This window comes from Bombus bifarius, unplaced genomic scaffold (assembly GCF_011952205.1).
Source record: "Bombus bifarius isolate JDL3187 unplaced genomic scaffold, Bbif_JDL3187 scf7180000007978, whole genome shotgun sequence".
Lineage (NCBI taxonomy): Eukaryota > Metazoa > Arthropoda > Insecta > Hymenoptera > Apidae > Bombus > Bombus bifarius.
Genome location: NW_022884363.1, coordinates 3,758,333 through 3,780,578, shown reverse-complemented (window position 1 = coordinate 3,780,578; position 22,246 = coordinate 3,758,333). Strand labels below are relative to the sequence as shown.

Sequence of the window (22,246 nt, the reverse complement as noted above, 5' to 3'; positions counted from 1 at the left end):
GGTATCTAACAAAGTCAGCGTGCAAACTAAGTTGGAGGCGCATACAGAGGCAGCGGGGACACGCGGACGGATTATGGACGGTTGCGGCCGTGGTCCGCGTGCGGTCTCCGTATGCAAGGTTTGGGCGCGTGCGAGCCGGATTTATGACCCCCATTATGACGTTGACGTATCGCCTTCGCGAGGGTCCCGAACCAAAGCCAAGGCGGATCTAAGCTCCGTGTATCTAAGCCGAGAGCTAGCCACAGGTTACCGCAACCCGGACGAGAATATTTGAGGCCTGATCCCGTGGACCACCGTGTCCGATAAACGTCCGAACGATCCTTGCTCTTCGTGCTTTTCCGCATTGTCCTCCGATGTCTGTATCAGGGACTTGCTGAGGAAATTCCAATAGCCGTGTTCTTGATCTGTATTCGATATTGGGTATCCCGGCGGGAAATGTACGAGATGCGAAACTCAGCATTGAACGTTATTCCGATTAAAAGATATGAGGTGGTATGGTGATAGGTGCGTAAGGAACTAATCTTGGTGTTTTTAACGAATAACAGTTTATTAGAACTAATCGACAATCAGAGTTAACAATTAACGATCAACAATAACACTTAACGGACAACAGGTAACAACTAACAAATAACGATAGACACCGAGATGTCGTTCGACGCGTTGCTATCAAAAAGGACCGAGGAGTTACACTTTTAATGGCGCAAGACAGACTCACTCTGCTTTTGTTTTGGATCGCGCAGATCCTTCCCTTCGTAGCCCATCGATATCCCCACTAGCGTGCATTCATTAGATGTGCCGCCTGTGCTGGCACGTGTATGCTCTTCCGAGAATTCGGCGGAAAGAGTGTGAAGATATCGATGATACATTGGGCACGTCGGTGTTGCGCTTTGGCGGCGTCGCGCTTTGTATCCGGAGCCGTTGAAAAGTTCCGTGGCCCGTGCCGCCACAGATATTTGATCGAAAATGTTCAGATATTAATGAAATACACGTTTGCACCGATGGAACGAGACGCGAATCCCTCGATCCAAGTTAAGTCGAAATGCTCTACGTAATTATTACTGATAACTGCTTGTTCGCAAAGATCAAACCCTGACCACGACGATCGAAGTTATTTGATTTAGAGAGCAGAAATAACAGAGTGACCGAAGGGCAGGGAACTCGATGATTCTCGATTGTCGGTCGAAATTATTGGCATTTTCCGGTCCGTAATGGTTGTTCAGATCGCCGCGTTGAACGACGAAAAGGAGCGTGCAGCATCGAGAATTTAAAGGGCGGGTGCGAAGTCGCATTTACGCGTCGGATGCGCAGCCCCGATTCAATTTATACCCTCTGGACGCGCGTTTCCGGTTCTAGCCACACATCTTGCGGGATGGCAGCACTTCGTCCGTTTCCGGAATCGTCTTTCCTCCTCTGCTGTTCTTTTCCAGTATCTTCGATGAAATACGAGCACGTCTCTCTATCGCACCACGATTCTACGCCACAGTGAACATATAGAGGGGGGCGGGGGAGGGAGGAAGAGAGGTAGAAGAGGGGTGACGCAAATAAATCGCGCTGCAAAATGGATCAGGCAACGTACAACGGGCAGCGTCACGCGTCGACGAGTGTCAAAACACCGTGGAGCTTACCGCCAGTCTGGACGATGCATTAAAGGGCGGCGAGTTAATGGACAACTGGGATCCACCGGATCGACCACTTTCTATCTGCGCCCGTTGTTCCCGAAGGAATTGCCGGCATACGTCGCGGAGAACAACGATGATGGACACCTCGTTTGCGCACCGTATGAAAGAAAGTCATCCGAACATTGACGTGAACCTTTTTTTCGGACGGCAACCAGGGATTGGATCTTTTCAGAACTTTGTTAGAGCGGGAAATACGTAGGTGTTTTTCGAGCGTAAAAAATCTCGCCACACCGCGATTCGCAATTCCAAGCTTCGGTCGGTAAATGTTAAAATCTTTCGTTCGAATCGACGTACTTGGACTATTTACGTTCTACTAATTATTCTACTAATTACGTTTACTAATTCCTGTGATTCGCAAAGAACGAAAGGTACAAGGTCGAATAAGACATACACGCGAAGTGGAACTTCTATTCTAACAATCGGATAGATTGAATCGCGGCCATGGATTTCTCAAGCAGACGATATTGAGAGATCGAAAAATGTACCTATTATATCCGACGGGCTGGAGACACGCGGAAACTGGATACGACGTATGCTAGTTCGAGATCCCGGCAAACTCTCCCGAGGGGAAAGCCGAGGATATTGAATATCAGATCGCGTGTCCCCGGCGTGTTTATTCGCGCAGCGGTGAACCCGCGCGCGGCACAGGAAACAAAATCCTGTGCCCGAAAGATAGTACACGATTGCGCGCGCCAAAGTCTTTTATCGTCTCTGAACGTGATTGAAAATAGATGTACAAAGTCGACGCTTGTTTTTCGGTACCCTCCTTCGAGCATAAAGCAGCACCCTTTTTCACCGTGTCTCGTTGTGTTTCTATGACAGGACTATTTTACTTTCCTTTATAGATTCAGTTCTTAGGACCAGCATGTAAACGATCGAAACGGTTGCTTAGATCGAGTGTAGTCGTTACACGTATTAGTACGATAAAACTGCAACTTTCTGTGCGAGCGAAGATCGTAGAACTTATCTCGCAGTTTCAACTGTAAGCCTTTTTCGAACCTCGAAGTGGTACGCTTCGTATAGTCATACAAACATACGTATAAGTAAATCAATGAACGCACAACATACGCGCGTATGCATTGGGTTGGCAACTAAGTGATTGCGGATTTTGCCAATGCCATCTAATGACAAAATCCCCAATCACTTAGTTACCGACCCAACATATAATGCGATAAAATTGAAATCAAAAACACGGCCGCTACTCTTGATCGATATAGAAAAAGGTAACGTAGGGACGTTACTATAAGCTAGAAAGTTTATCGATGTTGCGTAACAGCAAAAGATTGAATGATATATCCACACACGGGTAATTTAGGAAGAAATAGAAGAGAGGAGAAAAGTAGAGACGACGATATAGAAAGTTGGATCTCCCTAGAGAATAGTAACGTTTACTATTGACCACGTAATCGCTGGTTTCGTACGAATAACGAAAATCTAGCGGAAAAGAGAATCTCACACCAAAAAGACATAAATTCGTCTGATCGACCAACATACCAATCCAATTCTCCTCAATGAAATTCTCCTAACGCGACATAGATATCCCAAACTCGTTATTTTTATCCGGGATGGAGTCACGATTGCGACGAAAAATCGACCCCTTTTCCAGAACCAGCAACGGATCCAGGTCTCTGGTGTACGGTCAGGAGATCGTAGGTAGCTTTACATCGCCGCGTGTAGCTTCGGTACAGGCCGCCACCGAGAGACAAATGGCGGCGGTTATCTTGGAAGGGCCGACGGAGCGGCGGGAGAAAAGGGAAAGATAAAGAGAAATACGGAGAGAGGAGAGACTGTGGAATCGCTGCTGGAAAACGGGTGCCGGCTGCGGGGGGGGGGGGGGGGGGTTGGAAGAAGGGGGATAAGTAAGAGGGTAGGACACGGGGAGACGAAGTCGAGTAAGGAAGATGGGATGAAAACATCGATTGCAGGGGCTTGTAACACCGCGGTACGAACAGAGGGATCAGGCCGAGCGATAAACCAAGCGGCCTGGAAAATGCCGGATCAACGGCGCGATGTTTCAGCAAAAACTGCCTGGAATCGGTACAGCCACGGCTCAAGGAGAACCGAGGAAAGGGGGCAGAGAATGAAACGGACCGGAGAAAGAAAAGAGACCTCTCCCGTTTTCTGCTTCTATCTTCAATCCCCTTGCCACCGGTGGAACGAAGCTAACCGTGTACATAGACGTATATAGCTAGACCTTTCGCGGTATATGCGACACTATATCGTTTACCCCTGTGGACTCTCTGCTCCCCTTCCCCTTCTATGCTCGCGAATCCCGACAGATTTATGAGGAAAGTAATACGAATTAAACTGACGTTTGTTCCTGTACCCTTTTCTGAGTATGTGTGCGCGAGATAAACGTTGGGAAAAACTCACGAGATTGAAAGACGATGGTGTAAGTAGCCTCGAGAAAGAAGAGTACATAGCGAGGAAAATTTTATAGAATGAAACTGCAGAATGAGAAGGTTACATTTTCTCGTGTTATAATTACCATAGAATTTCATCAAAAATTTGTAACGGAAAAATAATTATTTAGTGCGATATCGTAAGGTACTAGGAGATATCTGTAAACAGATGCGATAAAGGAAACAATATTTTTTGTTTTCTAAGTACGATGTGACGAATGATACGTGATACAGAATTTGAAAAATAAAACCGGACATCTATAAAAAGGTGGAAGAAATATCTAAATGGAAGTATGGTAAAGACCATTCCTATTGTACCAGGCCATTCCTACTACATATTCTATTCCTACCATACCGATAAGTTACCGATTTTAACTCGGTTGATACTTATTACCATCTTATATACTATCTCATACTCATTACCATGCAGTAACTTTCTATTCATCTAGTTTTAATTCCATCCGTTAGTAGCGTTGTGATGTAATTCTATGCCAAGTCGGTAACGTCAAAAATGATGTAAAACTGAGAAAAATGTAGAACCTTAATTTTATGCTACGATTCATCCATATTTATTTTCATCTTACAAAAATGTACTTGTATGTATTTATTATACCGTTAACTTTTAATGTTACATAAACCAGTGAACTACTATTAATCTATAACCCTAACAATTATGTTGATGAACAGCTTTTGTTTCGAAAATCTAATAGTACTAATAGTATACCATAGTATTACAGTATTCGATTTAAAAACAGATTTGAATTACCCGCCATGACACCATGCACCACGTACAGTTATTTGTGGTCACATGATCATGGTAGTGCCTGTGGTCACATGCTAGTAGCGACACTTACGGCAACACTTTGTACCTTAATCAACCAACGATTAAGCCACTACGATACATGACAAATTGCCGTTTTGGAAACTAAAACAGTGGGTATAATAACAGGTACGTGTGTTTTATTATTCCCATTCATATCGGTATTTTCATTTGGAATTCTGTTATAAGAACATATTGTACCATTCTGCTTACATCATTCTACGAAAAGCTGATGCAGCAGCGACCGGCACTATATCATTTACAAATACGTAGAAGCATATGTATGATATCTACAGATACATACATACGCTCTTCTTAATGCTTTCTTAATGCAAACACTGAAAAAAATACATCGGGTGATTTTTAAATCAGCATATAATAATTATTTTGCCAACGTTACATATTACATCTACGCGGAATAATGAATTATTTTATAATGCTATGTGTTTCGGTCAACGCACTAGATACTGGATAGTGGTGCCTTTCGTAGAATAAGCGAAAACTACTATCAACGTCCTACGGTTAATCAAAGTTAAACCGATAATGAAGATCAATTATAGATTCATTAGATTCATATTCAACAATTTTGTCGTCGAACATAAATATCACAGAAATTTTAGTAGCATCATACTAATTAATAACAACATTTACTGAGAATTAATAATAAATCTCTTGCATATTGGCTGCGGATTAAATATAAAAGATGGCTTGAATCAGGAATATTTTACTGCTGTGAATAAACATTGATATACCAACGAAATTGGTTATGATAAATACGTAGCGCGGAAACTCTGTTTCACCAAGCACTTCAAAAAAGTGGTGGAGATGGCGTATATTAAAATATAAGGCAAATTTCTGTAAACCTCTCAGAGAAAATTACACTACTTACATTACGCGTTGAAGTATCAATTAATTAATTTATCGCTAGATCGCCACACGTATCAGCTGCTTCGTAAAATATCGTACATACAATCTTTTACTGTACTATTCATAGATTTGAAACGTAGATAACTGAATAACGTCACACATGCAATAACGCTGATCTTACGCTACACGAAAACACACGAAGCAAGCCGAATCCTGTCGATCGCTCGCTTTAAATTTATCATTTAACTTTTGACGTAGTACTGTGCTTGCGTCGATCAGATCCCTTGATGTTCGAACAGGTTAAATATATCGAACTCTCGTGACTCGATCTTTTAGACTTCCTTCGATATCTGGTGCCACGCCATATGCAATTAGGAAAACATTGAAGCTTGTTATGCAGGACACGATAATTTAGGTAATTTAATTTTATCAATTTTCTCATGGATATGTATAAAATTTTAAGTAAATCGGATAATGTTTGTAGAAATTATGAAACATTGATTACCATGATGTACCGAAATAGAATCACAAAAATATTCCAACAAATGTTTTGTGCAAAAACTGTAAGCATTAGCAGTTAGTCATTCAATTGACGTAGAACATCGTATACTGAGTTTCAATGTTATCAAATCGGACAACTCATACGGAAAGTGGATATTAAAAATAAGCTATATAAATTTTAAAGTCGATTCATTAAATAGATTGACAGAACAGAGTGGTTCAAAAATTGAACGCATTTTGTAATTTCTGTTCGATAAAGAAGAGACACGGAGATATTTGCATACGTTTATGCTTCTAAAATGCTTCTGCAGTAACGATTACTTTGCTCTAGTAAGTTGGGAACGTAGTTATTGCTAACCGAGTACGTGGATGATTAAATTATAAATAAATTGTTCTCCTCCATAGCTTGTAGTTGGCAATAGAAAGAAATTATGAACATCATTTTTAACAAATTTACATGTTTCTTCAATATTTCGACATAATGTACGGAAAATTATGAATATGTATGAAGGATCCAAATATCCACTTTATGTTTGAAACTGATAGATCACGTTGAATTTTCCAAATGTTTACGTAATTTAACCTCGATAAAATAAACCTTCGCCAACGGATTATGATGGCTTTTGGTGTCATGTTTTCACTGCTTAGGAGGACAGATAGAGCAGCGCAACGAGCTCGCCATCTTCTGCGACAGCGTAATTACATTAATGGCGGAGTGACCTCGTTCACCATTTTCATCCGTGATGATATTGTTCAGGATGCAATCCGTTTCGGTAGAAATTTTCACATGAAATTTCGGATTTGTTCATACGACCGATGCTCGATCGAGTAGTCGACAAATCGACTTTTTTGCTGCGATCATAAAACTCCTATTCCCAGTTTTCCTCCAGCGTCTCTCGGCAACAAAGCAATGAAACTTCACCGGAAACGAAACACTTTTTAGCAAACACGTGTGCGTCGTTCCATATATAGTTCATATTGTGAAATCATTCTATGAATTTGTTCCAGACATGTCGCACAATACGAGTAGGGAATGCAGCGTGGAATCGGAAGAACGAGTTCCCATTTTGCAACCAGATGAGAAACTATCGAACAGACTGAATATTTTGACTGATCATTTTCAGTCGACGTACAATGTCAAACCTTCGTTTTTCGTCAGAGTTCCGGGAAGGTAAATTTTGTAATTTTACAATCAATAGTTTATATGTTAATTAAGATGAAGTTATCTGCAAATTGTAAAATATACGTTGTAAGCAATTTATTAACGGCGAAGCAAAGTTATTTTCTCTGTCGTTTCAATAGATAATTGCAGAGATATCGAACTTCCATTTCTCCAAGTAATTGCGGTTATTTTGATCATCTGCCGTAGAGTTAATTTAATTGGCGAACACATCGATTACTGTGGATATGCTGTTTGCCCGATGGCCATTGAACAAGATATACTCGTTGCTGTAGCACTCTCGAAGGGCAATGACATTCGTCTTACAAATATAGACCCGAAATACAAATATTTCCAGTGCAATTTCAAAGACGTTAGGTGAGTAAAAATCGTGATGTATCCATCAAAAGAAATTTCAATTGAAAGTCTAAAAAAATATTATGTACCATAAAAGTTTTGAAGGTCTATCTTATTTTACTTAGAATATTGTAATAAGTGACGCAAGTTTCTTGAGTTTCCTTGTATTTTCTATTTTTACTGCAAGTGAACAACTTGATATATCGCAACGTGTAATCTCAAAGTGCAATTTGTATACACATGGATCCATTAGCAAGAAATATCGCGATTCTCTACTACGAAAGACAAACTTATTATATCGCAAGCTTTCAAGGCTGTAAGTAATTGAAGTGTTTTGCTATATATTCCGCTTCCGGAAACACGATTTAGGGTCGAGTTGCAAATTTACCGGCTTTCCCCCTGAGTTTCCTACTTAATGTGAACACGTAAAGAATACTTTAAGTGGGGATATACATAAAAGAAACACCGACTTCTGACAAAATGTTCACTCAAATCGATTACTGTGTCTGGTATCACGATTTTATAAACTAAGAGTTAGAAACATTACCGGGGTAACAAAAAAAAATTTCAAATTATTCTAAGCACAGATCGAAATATCAATTACGCACTCTCATTCCGCTATTGCTTTGCGAATTGCCGAATGAATACTTGCCACGGTGTAATACAAAATTCCGTACACAGCTTCAGAATGGAATTTCATCGTAAGAAATTTCCGCGGGGTATTTCTCGCGAGGACAAAAATAAATGGCATTCGGTCGGACGTGAAACTAATTTGCCGGAAAGGTAGAGAACGTGGCTACGTTGGATTAAAGAGGCCGCAATAAAATGAAAGGTAGGACGATAAAGCCGACCACGTAATTTCATTAGCTGCATCGTGTTTAGCGACCGTCAATTGAAAATCTCCGCTGCCCTCGAAGATGTTTCCGGATAATCGCGACGGTTAGACAAGCTCGCAGGACATGTCTTCGATCGCTGATCGATCAGCGAAATTATTAAACGGAATACGATCCGAATAGATTCGGTGGACCGCCAAGGTGCTATTGGAACGAACGGTGAAAGACCAGAAATGCACAAATGGATGAATCGTAAAGCGATACCCGAATAAAATTTCCAGTTTTATTCGGCTCTCTTGAACGAAAATCATGACTTTGTAGAATATTAAGGTCGTATCTTTATTTTTGTATTTACAATAATGAAAGTGCTTGGTAAATGAAACCAAACATTTTATACACAAGGTTAAAAAGTAAAAATTGTGAGAAACATCTCTTAGCATTTTATTTCTCTTAGCAATTTATTTCTAAAAAGCGGTGAGCGATATATATGTTTGCATCCGTAAATATCAAGAGGGAAATATTTGTGAAATATGACGAGTTCCATAAAACGGTCGAAAGGGTTCAAGGCTGTTATGTATTACATATGTAGGAATTGTTACCGGTTATCTGTAGTTGTTTCTCTGTATTACGCGTGAAAATACAATTGTTTGAGCAAATTGAAGTCCTTGTAACTCATCAACGATGGGGCCGATATTTTAAATTTTAGGTCTTCTAAATCGCATAAGAGCACAATTTGTTTTACGATCATTATAAAATAAAATATTAGTTTTATTAGTTTTATTATTATATTATTATAACTTAAGAATGGTTACAAAATTGTGTTGAGATAAAAACATACTTCTACGCGAATTAAAGAACATAAATCATTCGTGGAAATTGTTTCTGCGGTTCGTAACAGGAGAAAATATCTTTTCTGTTAACGCAACGTCGTATATTTCACTGTAATGACATGAAATTTGAATGTATGTAATGAGATTTAGAAAAAGGAAGCAACCGGCCGCAACTTGTTGTAGTCTTTGATTAATCTTTGTGTCACCGTTAAGCATCCAGGAAAAGCACCTTTCGCATATAATAACCACGGTTTTCCGAGCCAAAGGAAAAAGATGAAGTTCGTCGTAATGTAAACAAAAAGAGGATAATAACATGAAGCTGAGAAATTCTCTCATTTTTATGGTGCAGATTTTGTTATCCTTTATTATCTTTTTCAACCCTTATGAATATGTCATGGAAATATGTATGCAGAAATCCGTGAGATTTGCAAACATTGCTGTAAAAGGAACTAATCCTCGCGAAAAAAAATAAATGTAAAATTTGGCAGTGCAAAAGTAGCAGTAAAAAGCACCGGGAAAATATCTAAACGTATTTCATCCTGCAGTAGAGAATTATTACAGTAAAATTAACATTAAAAAATCTAGCACGAAATATTATTAAACAACAATGTTTTAAATATATTTCATTTGTTATCTGTAAGGTTTCCGATATAAATTTTTTAATATTGATTTTGTAAAAAAAACTTTCCATGTTTTTTATATTGCAGCATTTTTTTATCTAATTTATCCAAAGAAGAAAATACCTTAGAAATGGGTGAAGCTATAAGATAACTGTGAGAAGAGAAATAAATTCACATTTTCTGCGTAGTGTTTGCATCAAGGACGCCGGCAGTGGTCCAGACTGGTACAAATATTTCCTCTGCGGTGTGAAAGGAGCTCTTGAAGTGATCCCAGAGGAATGTGCACCTTCGGGAATCTTGGCTGCAGTTTGGGGTAACATTCCTCCTAATTCAGGGCTCTCGAGCTCTAGCGCGCTAGTTTCTGCCGCTGTTCTTGTGACTGTGCATATAAGCCAGGTGAGTGCTCTTTTCAGCTATTCCAATTTTTGTGTGATATTTCTATATATTTACAAATTACGTTCTCTTATTAACGAGAACCACTAAAAAGTTAAAAATATATTTGTAATGTAGGTACAATGAAAGTACGTTTAACTTGTATAAATTGGAACGAACATCGTTGAAACTTTGTAAAGAAGAGTATATTCTAAGTAAGTTTCGAAATGAAATGGCTGGAAAAGATTTTGGCGGAATTTGTAGGAAAAAGTTATATCTCAAGCTTATCCTGTCGATTCTTTCCAATAATACTTAGCGCAATAATAGACAAAACGTATTATTGCTTTCATAACAATTTTATTCCAATACTGGAGAATATATTTCAAAAGTTTTGTATATTTTTTTCTACTAACTATAGCATACATCACTACTAAAATTCTCATTTATCTGTACAAATAATTCAAGACTCTGGTTAATTACGTAATAACCTTAACTAAAGAATAGTGCTATCAACATTTTCATCTTCGTCCATAATAATAATTCTTCGAATAATTTTGTTCCTCTAAATTTAATCCTGACGTTGATATCAATTTAGAAAATGCTAAAAATATTTCTCACATCTCACAGTGGAGTAATCCACTTTTAGGATGACCTAAGTTGCGTTCAATATCATGCATCCAAAATATCCTTTATGAAAGATTTATAGAGGTAGACAATCTGTTTCGCTTTATATCGGAAATATCCGTGTAAAATTTTTATCCGATCCAAAAGTAAACAACACGATAGATGTAGGAGATGATTTACTTAACGTTTTATAGTCTGCATTCAGAATTAATAAACACTTGTTAGCTAACACGAAATTGTGTGGACATAACGAGAATATAAACCATGTTTGTTATACATAAATATCTAATCTGCATTCTTGTTAGAACAATTCAAACGTTGATATGAAACAGACGATAATTACACGTCTCTAGGGATAGCTCGTGTATGAAATTTACGCAGAGAAGAGGAACAATTATAATCGATGTTTCACATCCGAAAATGCAAAATGCAGATAATAGACGATTTATAGAAAAGATTTATATTAACAAATCCTTTAATTCTGGAATGCATCAAAAGTAAGTAAGAGGCGAAACAAATAATAAATATTTATATAGTACAGGAAAAAATACCCATGAAATATAAATATGACAAAAGGAAAAGCCTTCAGAGCGAGGGATGTTTAGCGAAAAAGTAAAGAACGTTGAGCCTGAGTGCTTCGAAGCCGAGAATCGCAATTTGTAAAGCTACGTGATTAACAGGCTGCACGGGGTATCAGTGTCACGTTCCGGATGCAGCCGGTTCGTTATGATTAAATCACGTATACATGCGCGCAAAGTTATCCCGACGCGTTGTCGCTGCAATGGTTTTGCTTATAGACATGGTGGAAAAAGAGGACATTTCGGTCCGCCTTTGTACAAGAGATAAGTAAAATCTCATTGTTCTACTCCCTCGTTGCCAAGAGGAACATCATTCTTTTCCCTTAGTCTTTCTCTTTCCTACTTGCTCTTCCTTCCTCTATGTCTCCAGACTTGCAAGATCGATGAGAAAACTTCTCTGGACCCTAATGTCTCTTTCAACGAAGTCATGAGCGCGAGGCGCTCACTGACCTCCAAGATTATGCGTGCAGTGTCTCCGAAAGGAATGTCTCAAGAATGTCTGGTATCTTCTGGCCCATTACCCGCGCTTCCGTTGCCACAAACGCATGTCGTATTTACGGATTGTTTTACATATGACTACTAGAACTCTGCGCTACGAAATCGATTCCCTAATACATACCATCATATTTGAACGATATTGCCGATACCGCCGGTGGATATTGCGAATGTGAGCAAACTGAATTGCTAGGGCTCTGCGTTGCCAATAAATGGAATAGACTTTGATTTCCGTCAAAGAGGATTTAGAAAATTGAGTAGTTTTTATACGGAATTCCTTTGATTTCTCCCGTACGTGTTTCACCATATATGATGACTGTAACAGCGACTATAAAAAAGTCCGCAAAAAAAAAATTTCACGGTGTTGAAAAGTTCGTTCAATGAAAGGAATTTCGTTTCGTTCTTTCATCACTGAAAAAAGGTTCTCCTTTGAATGGTTGGAAATTGAAAGTGCCACTGACAACTACAGATTCGATTCGTTCTCTGTTTCAGCGTCGATTACCCAGACGATAGAAACTCGTAAAAAAGTAGAATCAAACACGAAAATCTCTGTATTATTATTTATCTTGATATTTCCATGATATTATTCTTTTTTATTTTCCTGGATACTCGTGGATCTTATCTTAAAGGTGAAAGCAAACTTAATTAGCGATCCGCCGTGCAAATTTCAACCGGCAAGAATAGGACAAGTTTGCTCTTTCAGTCGAAACAGTCCTGGATTTCTCTGTCATTTCCGCAATTACAAGGTGTATTTAGGCCGCAGTGCAGTTCAACAGGCTTTCACGCGGGCACCCGCCGATGCCCGCGGGCAGAGCTGAGGGCAATCTCGGCAATCTAACGATGTCACATACATTAAAGCAGAGTAGGAGATAGACACTTGCGGTAGGGCTATAGGCTAGTCGTTTAGCGATTGTTGTTAACCGTTTCCTTCCGAAACACAATTCTCCTTTTTAAGATAGACGGTTGTTATTAAAAACCCAATACCTAAGCCTAATACCTACCCGTACGGACAATGATTAAGTAGCACTGGTTTAGGAAATATTTTCAAAGTTCAGAGATATTTACTTTCGTGTTCTTCGTGCAATGGGTGCGAATTAAAAACAACATAACGACTTTCAAACAACAAAATCGTTTCTATTACAGTACCAATTGCCGAAGCGCGAGTTGGCTACCATCAGCGCCAGCGCTGAGAGATATATCGGCACTCAGGGTGGCGGAATGGATCAAGCGATCGCGTTCCTCGGAAAGGCAGGTAATTGTTTCTTCATTTCCAGAGGAAATCGTTGATAGCTTGATTGTTATTGTGTAATTTACAGCTATGAATATATTTATACTAATACCTATTAATACCCACGAAGGTTCTGCAATGCTAATCGAGTTCAACCCCTTGCGTGGTACCGACGTCACGTTACCGAAAACCGCAGTGTTCGTAATAGCGCACAGTCAGGCTTGTCACAACAAAGCCTCCACAACGGATTATAATCTAAGAGTTGCGGAATGTCGATTGGCAGCGCAGGTAACGTGCCATCTACAGTTGTGGATTTGAATAATGATTAATTATCGCTTTGTTGAAACAGACAGATTTACATGTTATTAATTAATGACGAAACCGATTAAATTACCACGAATTGAATGCTATAGAAATAATCAATATTTTGATGTTAAAAATAAAGTAATTAATACAGTGGTAATAATGAATGATTATAGAGGGAATACAGAGGCATTTGAAAATGCATTCGGTTGATATATTTATTGATTTCGGATGACAATAAACACTCGAAGATCCGTTCGAACATAGTTTCAAAGGAATTAATAAGATTTCGTCTCAATCAAGATTTATAATTGTTAAGCAACTTCAAGCGATGTGCTACGCGTGACTTGTCTTTTCGTCAGTGATAATATCAAAATTACAAGAACAGTCTAAATTGTTTTTATATTTTTATATTAATCCTTTATGTATCTCTCTCTCTCTCTCTCTTTCTCTCTCTCTCAGTTTGTGAAAAAGTTTCTGATATTTCTACTTAAAAAATTTTGAGAGATCTGACTTTCTTCTAAGCAAAGCTATCACATACGTTTTATAGATGATAGCAAAGAAACGGAACAAACCTTGGGAACGTGTACAAAGATTAATCGATGTCCAAGAAAGTCTTGGTATGAGTGAAGATGAAATGGTCTCTGTTGTAACAACCGACCTCCACGAAGAGCCATATACTTTGAACGAGGTATGCAATTGACATAACAGAGATAATGATAATATCGAATCGATGTTTAAACGTTATGCCATTAGAACAACTTTACCGGCGCTAAAAAAAAATATAGTAGACATAAGATATCATATCGATTGCTTCTTATTCTTTTAAAATTCATTAAACTTTTTATGACGGTTAAGACAAATATTTTTCAAATCAGCGATTTTTTAGTTCAGTATTGATAGCCATATACGTTGCTTTTCTAGATCAGCAAGAACCTCGACACGACAAACGAGAGGCTCCGAGAAATATCGTTGGTGCAATCCTTTGGCGATGCGCAACCTTTTAAACTGAAGCAGCGTGCCCTCCATGTGTATCAAGGTGACAAAGTCTATGATAAAATTGTTGCGTGCTGGTTAGAAAATATATAGAATATTTTTCCTTTCCGCTTCCTGATGAAACTCATATTTATTAGTTTGAAAAGATTCCAAAAGAACTTTCTCTTGGCAAACAACGCCTTATTTATACCATAATATTTCTTAGGAAAATTCTCGCTCAATTTCAACTGCATTTTCAGCGGAATAATTCATACATGCAAATTCCGCTTATTTATCGAGGAAATAATTTAACATTGCTCATAAATGATGAAAGAGTTTCAAATATTAGATCTCGCTCAAATCTAGAAAACTCTGTCAGCCTTTAGTTTTTGCGAAGTTAGTGAAAACAAACAAACAGCAAACAGTGAGATTACACTGCTTGCGCTTACCAAGGGATCAAAAAATTTTTAGTCCAGCTGGGAGAAACAGTATCACTCGTATGCATTTCTTGCTGAAGCGATAAATTTTCACAACGACAGTTTATCGATTGTGACCGCCATTTATTTGCAACCAACCGTATTCGGCTCAAGCCATAGAATTTATTGGCCTGGAAACCCAACGAAAACCACGCGGAAAACCTTTCGCAGTATCCGTCCAGATTTTTTGCCCACAGATTTCGTTCATCCAACGATCAACGTTAGCTGCCGCTAGCTGAGGGGCAAATTTCTTTTTGAATGCCAACAAACAAACAGATAGAAAGCACAATCAAAAACAAAACCAAATATCACGAAACATCGTACCGTACTAAATTGAATGACTAAAATTAAGTCAAAAATTAAGTCGTCTTGCTTCCAGTAGAAAATTTTCATGAAAATTCCAGGGTATTTCCACTGGAATTAGACTCGTTACGTCGCTCGTTACTCTCGGATGAATAATGGCGTTGCTCTTTATCGTGATATTTCGAACGATTGAATTTCATACGTTCACCGCGAATATAATAATGGAAGCAATGCCGATACGACACACCAGTCTCATTATGTTTCCCTAAACAACTTGTGCTCACGAAGCACACAATATAACACGCTCTAGTAACGTGTACTCTCGACTACGAATACACATGCACAGCCTATCTATCATCTGGACTATCATCCATTTGTATTCATTATTGGCACGATTATTAAATTTCAATCAATTGAACCACCATATGATTTCGTACGCATTTTAGAGGCAGCCAGAGTGGTCAAATTCCAGCGTATCAGTGAGGAAAGTGCCATTACAGAAGACGAGAAGCTACGACAGTTAGGCAACCTAATGTCCAACAGCCACGCCAGCCTGCGCAAACTATACGAGTGCAGCCATCCCAACGTTGACTCGCTCGTCGACAAAGCTATGGCATGCGATGCATTCGGAGCAAGACTCACGGGAGCTGGGTAAGAGGAACTTTGAACTCGGATAACAGTCGCGTCATGTGTACCAGTTGTAAATGAAATTTTAGCATATAGAATGGTAGATACGATGCGTCTTATATGTACTATTCATGGCGGTTAAATTGGATGATCAAAGAAAATGAAACCAAGAAGACAGTTCAAAGTTACATGTCGAATTTATGAGCTCGGATAACATCAGATAGGAGTCGAGAATTATTTTTCATGACTTTAAATTGAAGAGATTGTGGATCTATAAATAGATATTGAATTTTCATTGAAACTTCATAATTTTAGTACCAATTTTGGGGTTCTTTTATTTAATATTCTCCGTTCCTGCTTGTTCGATTTTTTAACTGAGTGATGACCATTAAAAGTTCGTGGCACACCTTAAAACTCTATCAGTTATGAACTTCATTATAACCCACGAGTTCCATCCACGATAACCACACTTTCGCCAATTGAAATGGGAACGCAACCAAATAAAAGAAAATGAGTCCAGAAACCGACTCGGAAGAATGGGTTAATCGTTTTGCAATGAAAATCTAATGAATTTCTCTATATCGGAGAGCACTTAAATGACTTTAAAAGACTATTACATTTTTGTGCAGAATAAAAGCAAATTCTCTTTCGCGTGCATTTTATCTACATCAAACTTCTTTTCCTAATATTTTTTTTTAATTCTTTTTTAAGAAAAAAGGGATATAAGGTCTTGATGACATTAACTTTTGATGAAATGACATAAACTTACGGTGTCGAATATACACCTCGATAAAAAAAATCGATTCATGGGTGTGTTTGCCAATGTAGTGTGTTTCAAAGAAATTACTTTAACAACGCGATGGCACGCAACCCGGGCGCAAATTATGGAACATCCAATGTTATTGACAATATTTTGACGTACAAATTCGTTGATTATTGAGAACGAGTTTCACGTTGCAATTTCATTTTACATCAATTTCATCGCACATATTGTAAAATACATGGTGAGATTAATAAAATGACACGATCGTGTAATTTGATTTTACATAGGTGGGGTGGTTGCATAGTGGCCATCACAACGAAAAACAAGGTTTCTCAATTTGTGGATAAGCTGAAAAAGGAGATCGGCCGATATGAGATAAAAGACGAGTTCAAGCTGGGCGATCTGGTCTTTCCAACGGAACCGAATCAGGGTGCTGCAATTTATACAACCTAGTTGTCTTTTCCTATTTTTTTTTCCACATTCTTCTTACATTCCATAAGTCGTTGACTATCTATTTACCAAACGTTCTCCTAATTATCTCTGCGATCATGTAATAGTACATGAACAAGGAATGGGTAAATTCAGTGTCAGGATAATCTGTATCCTGTGTATCGTATATGAACAGTGCTTACTATCTGTCGATTATGATCCATGATGCCTTCTCGCGGCTAATGGTACACCTATAGTTAACGAAATTTATATGACAGATATATGAAATTTTAATATTTTATAAGTTTATACGAAATAATATGAAATATACAAACGGAAGATTATACAAATATTTAAATGTGTCTTTAAAAAAGCTTCCCCTTAAAAAGCAGTGCCAATATAAATGCAACAAGATGCAATTTGTCCGTAATCCTGAAGCCTTTCCCTCAATTCCTCATGATTAAATGCATTAGCAGCGACGGAATATTTCGTGTCATCCCAAACTGATTTACGACCGGTAAGATGAAAGGGATGAAGCAGAAAATTAAGGATTTGGTAGGCTTTCCGCAGAAGCTTCTCTATTTTCTAGGACTAGTCTCGTTGGTCGGGAGATCTGATAGTCATTAACGATCAACACCGGAACTACGTAGCAAATGGATCGTCTGCGTCAGCCATTCTAAAACTTTATCAAAGTTGAATTCGAAAGGATAAAGCGGTGAATAAATGGAATTTGTCAAGAGAAAATTTCCATTCGACCCAGATTTTCGCCTAAAGACGTTCTTATGTACTTCGGTCTTGGGAATTCTATCACAGACATGGAAATTAGAGAAGGACAGCGGGTGTACAAGGAAGTCAGGTGTAACTGATTGCGAATTTGTTCAAGTTTCTCCGTGGTACATGGTTCATTGTGTTAGTGCGAGAAACGGTATTAAATTTGAAGTGCCACGAAGCCCATCGAGGGATGGTCTTCATTGAAAGATACTTAAATTTTCCAGAAAATATTTATACCTTCTTTATATTTATACTTCCTTTTCCTTTCTTTCTAGATTGTTCCGTAGAAAATATTTAAGAAAATAAGAAGGACAAAATTGCAAATCGAGAATTCACACGTGAAAGTACTTTTCTTCGTGGGATATGTCGCTTGATAGCTTAAGTGGACATTGATATTGATTTTCTACCGTCAGTCAATGCTAATAAATTTCTCGATAAGAGAAAAACGTACCAGTCACCGAAAACTAGCTTTATCGTTGGGATCAGCTGCTACGTCCTGTCGATTTAGTTTTCTAGCATAATGAAAAAAAGATTGAATTCAACTTGTACTGTAGTTTCTTTTATCGTAAACTTCTAACAGTACGTTTTACTTTTGATTTAAATATCTCTAGTGTAGTATAGTTTAAAATTTATTACTCCGAAACTTTAAATTACATTCAATATTCAGTTTATCGAATCTTCTTTGCCAGTCGTAAACTAGACAGGTTATTTTCGCAACCAAGCGTGAAATAGCTCATGAATTTCGCATGGAACAACAATAATCGTAAAATATCTCAGATAATAAGTCTAAAACTATACAATATTGCGATACATACACGCAAGAATAATCTTACGAAAACATACAAATGCAGATTCAAAAAATTGCGAAGAATCTGAATATTGTCTTATTACATGGCATCTTTTTCTGCTACAAGCTGACTTATTATTATCACATTCTTCTTCAACTCAGTACCAGTCTCGACAACGAACTTACCTCATGATTGTTTTAGCCTCTGTCCTTAGTTACGTTTAATTTATTTCGTACCTATTCATGATATCGATTGTTCTTTGTGAAACTGAAAATACAATGCAATGACGGTGCACAATTTGTTGAGATGCAGAACTTCTGTTGGACAGCCATCAGTGTCATGGAAATAATCGTGAAAATAGACATGGAAATAGACATGGAAATAGACGTGGAAATTCCTCCGGTTCTGTAAACAGCAGTGAACCGTGTAAAACAAATCAGTATATATTAACAGAGTAGAAAAGACCGACAAACCGAGAAAATACGTGAAACCGAGAGCCTTATTAGAATCCTCGAAATTTATTTACGCTGCGGTTGTGTGGACAACGACTCCGACACCTTCGTACTCATCGTTGTATCGATCAATAAATATTTAAAACTATATTCAGCATTCTTCATTTTGATACTACTAAACTAAATCCACGGTATATGTAAATCTAATCTAAACTATCTAATCTAAAACTATCCATGTAATCCCAACTAAAATTTTCAACCCTTATCATATCAAGTTAGTATACATTTTGACGTCTATCCTATGTTTATTCAGTAGTAATTTCTCTAAAATTGTTCTTGCTGATTAACTGTCTATTATGGACGTTTCTGATTTCAAGTACTTTTCCCAACAATGTCCATCCCAGATCGATGATGGAAAGAGATCTGTCACCATACGATCCCCTTGATAGTATGTTCCTAGGGTGCACCCTACTGTGATGGAATTGAAAGTTTGAAAAATTTCCACATTCAGGAAAACAATAACACCACTAGGACAAAAGCTAGCTTTCCAAGAAAAAGAAATTCTAACAATGAAAATCAATGTAAGGACGAAATCATAGTAACAGCTGAAGAAAAATTCTAGTAGTAAAATAATGTAGCGAAACGATTTCAAAGAAAGAAGTCCAACAATAAAAAGTAGCACGAGATATCAACAAAGAGGGAACAATACCAAAATATAAAACACGTAAAGTTTCTATAGATGAACATACGACGGACAGATTCCAAGATTCTCTCGAGCGATTTAGAATTTTTAAATTAAAGAATGTATATCGAATATCTCAGAATTGTTGTTTTAAGTGAAATTGAACTAATTGAAGTTACCGATGTAAAAATATGCCAAGATATACACCAATTCAACGTGGCTATCTCTTGAATAAGTTTATGACATCGACAGATATGTACAATGTATATTGCAAAAAATATTATAACTAACTGTATGGGAAGTATTCTATGAGGAAAACTTCTATCTTGAATTGTGTAACAATTTTGCTGCAACCTACTTTACGTACACGTCGCTTATAAAAACTAAATTTACTTCATGTTTTTTTTTTAATAATTATTAGAGCTCTCTATACTATGTTATTCAAAAGCTCTTGAGAATCATTAATTATGCGACGTAGTATATAAATTTCGCTGTCCTCAAGGCTAAATGTGTTTCTAGGTAAAATGTGTACTAAACAAAATGGAAGGGCATTGTGGCTCACTAAATGTTTCTCGACGTGAATTTCCATTCCTTTTCCCATTTCGCTTAAAAGCAAAGCGCGTTACTGGAAAAGGAAAAAATTAAAAAGTTACAGAAAAGCAAAACTCTGTAGGTATCAAGAAGAAAAGATGTCACGTTTCTTTATGCGTTTTATTAGTCTTTATTTCCCTGAGGATGTAACAAATAAGCTTTAAGTGAATGCTACTCAAGCTTTGGCACGATTTCAAAGTAACATGTCTTTCATATTTTTACATTAAAGCCGAAGTCTAGTTTTTTCCTTTAAACGATGGAAAAGATTTATATTATAAACCCGCGAAATGTGAAATGTTTTCAATGTTGTTTTAACTTCTGTAATTAGTATTTAAACGATAACAAATAGCTCAGGTTATAAATATCGCACTCATTCCACAAACCCGACGGGAGCCTTCGTTTATTTATTCCACACAAATGACGTGATAAGATGTTATTGGGGTAGACCCTATGGCAGGTCAAGAGGGAGTGAGTCTGGAATTTATTCAGATCCTCTCATATTGGTACACGTATGGTAAAAACACAGGATACCTTCATCTCATTGCATGCACACAAATGTCAGCCAAAATGAACGCAAAAAGACTTTTATTTTTGAAAATGCTAAACTGTTTGCAATTATTATTCCACTTACCTATTTATTATTCTGCATTGGGCAGAACATAAATTATGACTCTCCCATTGGGGAATAATTCGATTTAAATCTGCAATCAAAAATATGATATTTATAATTAAATAGTACTGAGAATTCAATTTTAGTAAACGAACGTTTCGCTTTGACTTTATGTTTAACAAAAAACGCTTAACATGATAGGTTATTAGAAAGGCGCATATAAAAAGCATTTTCTCTCCTTTAAAAAATGGAAACGAATTTTACGTAAACCTAAAACGAGAACGAGATTTATAGCGTAGCAGGAAAATTCTTATTTTATGTGTTGCCAAATTCTCTGAAATGCAGGTAGAAAAGCGGGCTCGCTCCGAAACATTCGGGAAGCAAAAGCGCAAACTCCATACTAATTTGTCCTGCACGCGCTTCGTACATTCTCATTCGTAAAATTCATGGAACAATTACTGGTACAATTATTCCGATGAAAAATTTACAGTTAATGCGAAGTTTGAATAATGGGCGAAAATTGCATTTATTAATGCGCATTTTAATTAATCATAAAGTTAAATGGGAAGAAGGAAATGGTGTTTAATAAGATAAAACGCATTAAATGTAAAATTAAGCATTCTACTTTTATTCTCGTCGTATCCATGTCGCCACTTTTCGCTCGCACTGCTACCAGTACCGCAATTTATACCGCGTTCACACGTCTATGCGATGGAGAACACTATTGTCTACGGTGAGATAACCTTTCTTCGTGAAAACGAATTCTCCTCTACGTCAATGTTCGCGATATAAATTCTACGAAATAGGTTCTGTTGTCTACAGGTGTCCTGATTTATACAGAGCAGCGAAAACCTCGGAACCTTCTTCATCCATTGTAATTGTCGAAGGTACGGGAGCGAAACTCGAAACGTTATGAGCGTTGTCCTATAAATGTTGGATGTTCCAGAATATCATTAACCGCTGTTAGTGACTTTAAAAGGGATCACCAGTAGGTATGGACGTTATAATCTAAACATCACTAGTAAGCATGAAAATGTTACGACTTGTGCATAAAGCTTTGATGCTCGTCGACCAATAAAATGTATAATTTGCCACGAAACGCGGGGAATCG

General features: G+C 37.7%; 1 protein-coding gene across 4 annotated transcripts; it reads left to right on the top strand.

The window, feature by feature from the left end:
- Positions 1 to 4,929: 4,929 nt before the first annotated feature.
- On the top strand, positions 4,930 to 17,593 carry LOC117204365 (N-acetylgalactosamine kinase). Of its 4 annotated transcripts, none has more exons than XM_033441682.1 (10): positions 4,930 to 5,030; positions 7,278 to 7,440; positions 7,639 to 7,806; positions 10,257 to 10,464; positions 13,281 to 13,389; positions 13,496 to 13,653; positions 14,219 to 14,359; positions 14,593 to 14,707; positions 15,869 to 16,073; positions 17,100 to 17,540. In XM_033441682.1, exons 2-10 carry the CDS (start codon positions 7,280 to 7,282, stop codon positions 17,263 to 17,265), a joined length of 1,431 nt encoding a protein of 476 aa, XP_033297573.1. In that variant the 5' UTR covers positions 4,930 to 5,030; positions 7,278 to 7,279; the 3' UTR covers positions 17,266 to 17,540. The 4 variants fall into 4 exon arrangements, with proteins under 4 accessions (XP_033297573.1, XP_033297572.1, XP_033297574.1 ...); XM_033441681.1 differs by lacking the exon at positions 4,930 to 5,030 and adding an exon at positions 6,046 to 6,183; XM_033441683.1 differs by lacking the exon at positions 4,930 to 5,030 and adding an exon at positions 6,412 to 6,599.
- Positions 17,594 to 22,246: the final 4,653 nt, after the last annotated feature.

Coding starts and splice junctions, on each gene's coding strand:
- LOC117204365 (XM_033441680.1), top strand. CDS start 6,883: ATGATGGCTTTTGGTGTCATGTTTTCACTGCTTAGGAGGACAGATAGA. Junction 10,465..13,280: donor TGACTGTGCATATAAGCCAG/GTGAGTGCTCTT, acceptor TTTCTATTACAG/TACCAATTGCCGAAGCGCGA. Junction 14,708..15,868: donor TGCCCTCCATGTGTATCAAG/GTGACAAAGTCT, acceptor TACGCATTTTAG/AGGCAGCCAGAGTGGTCAAA.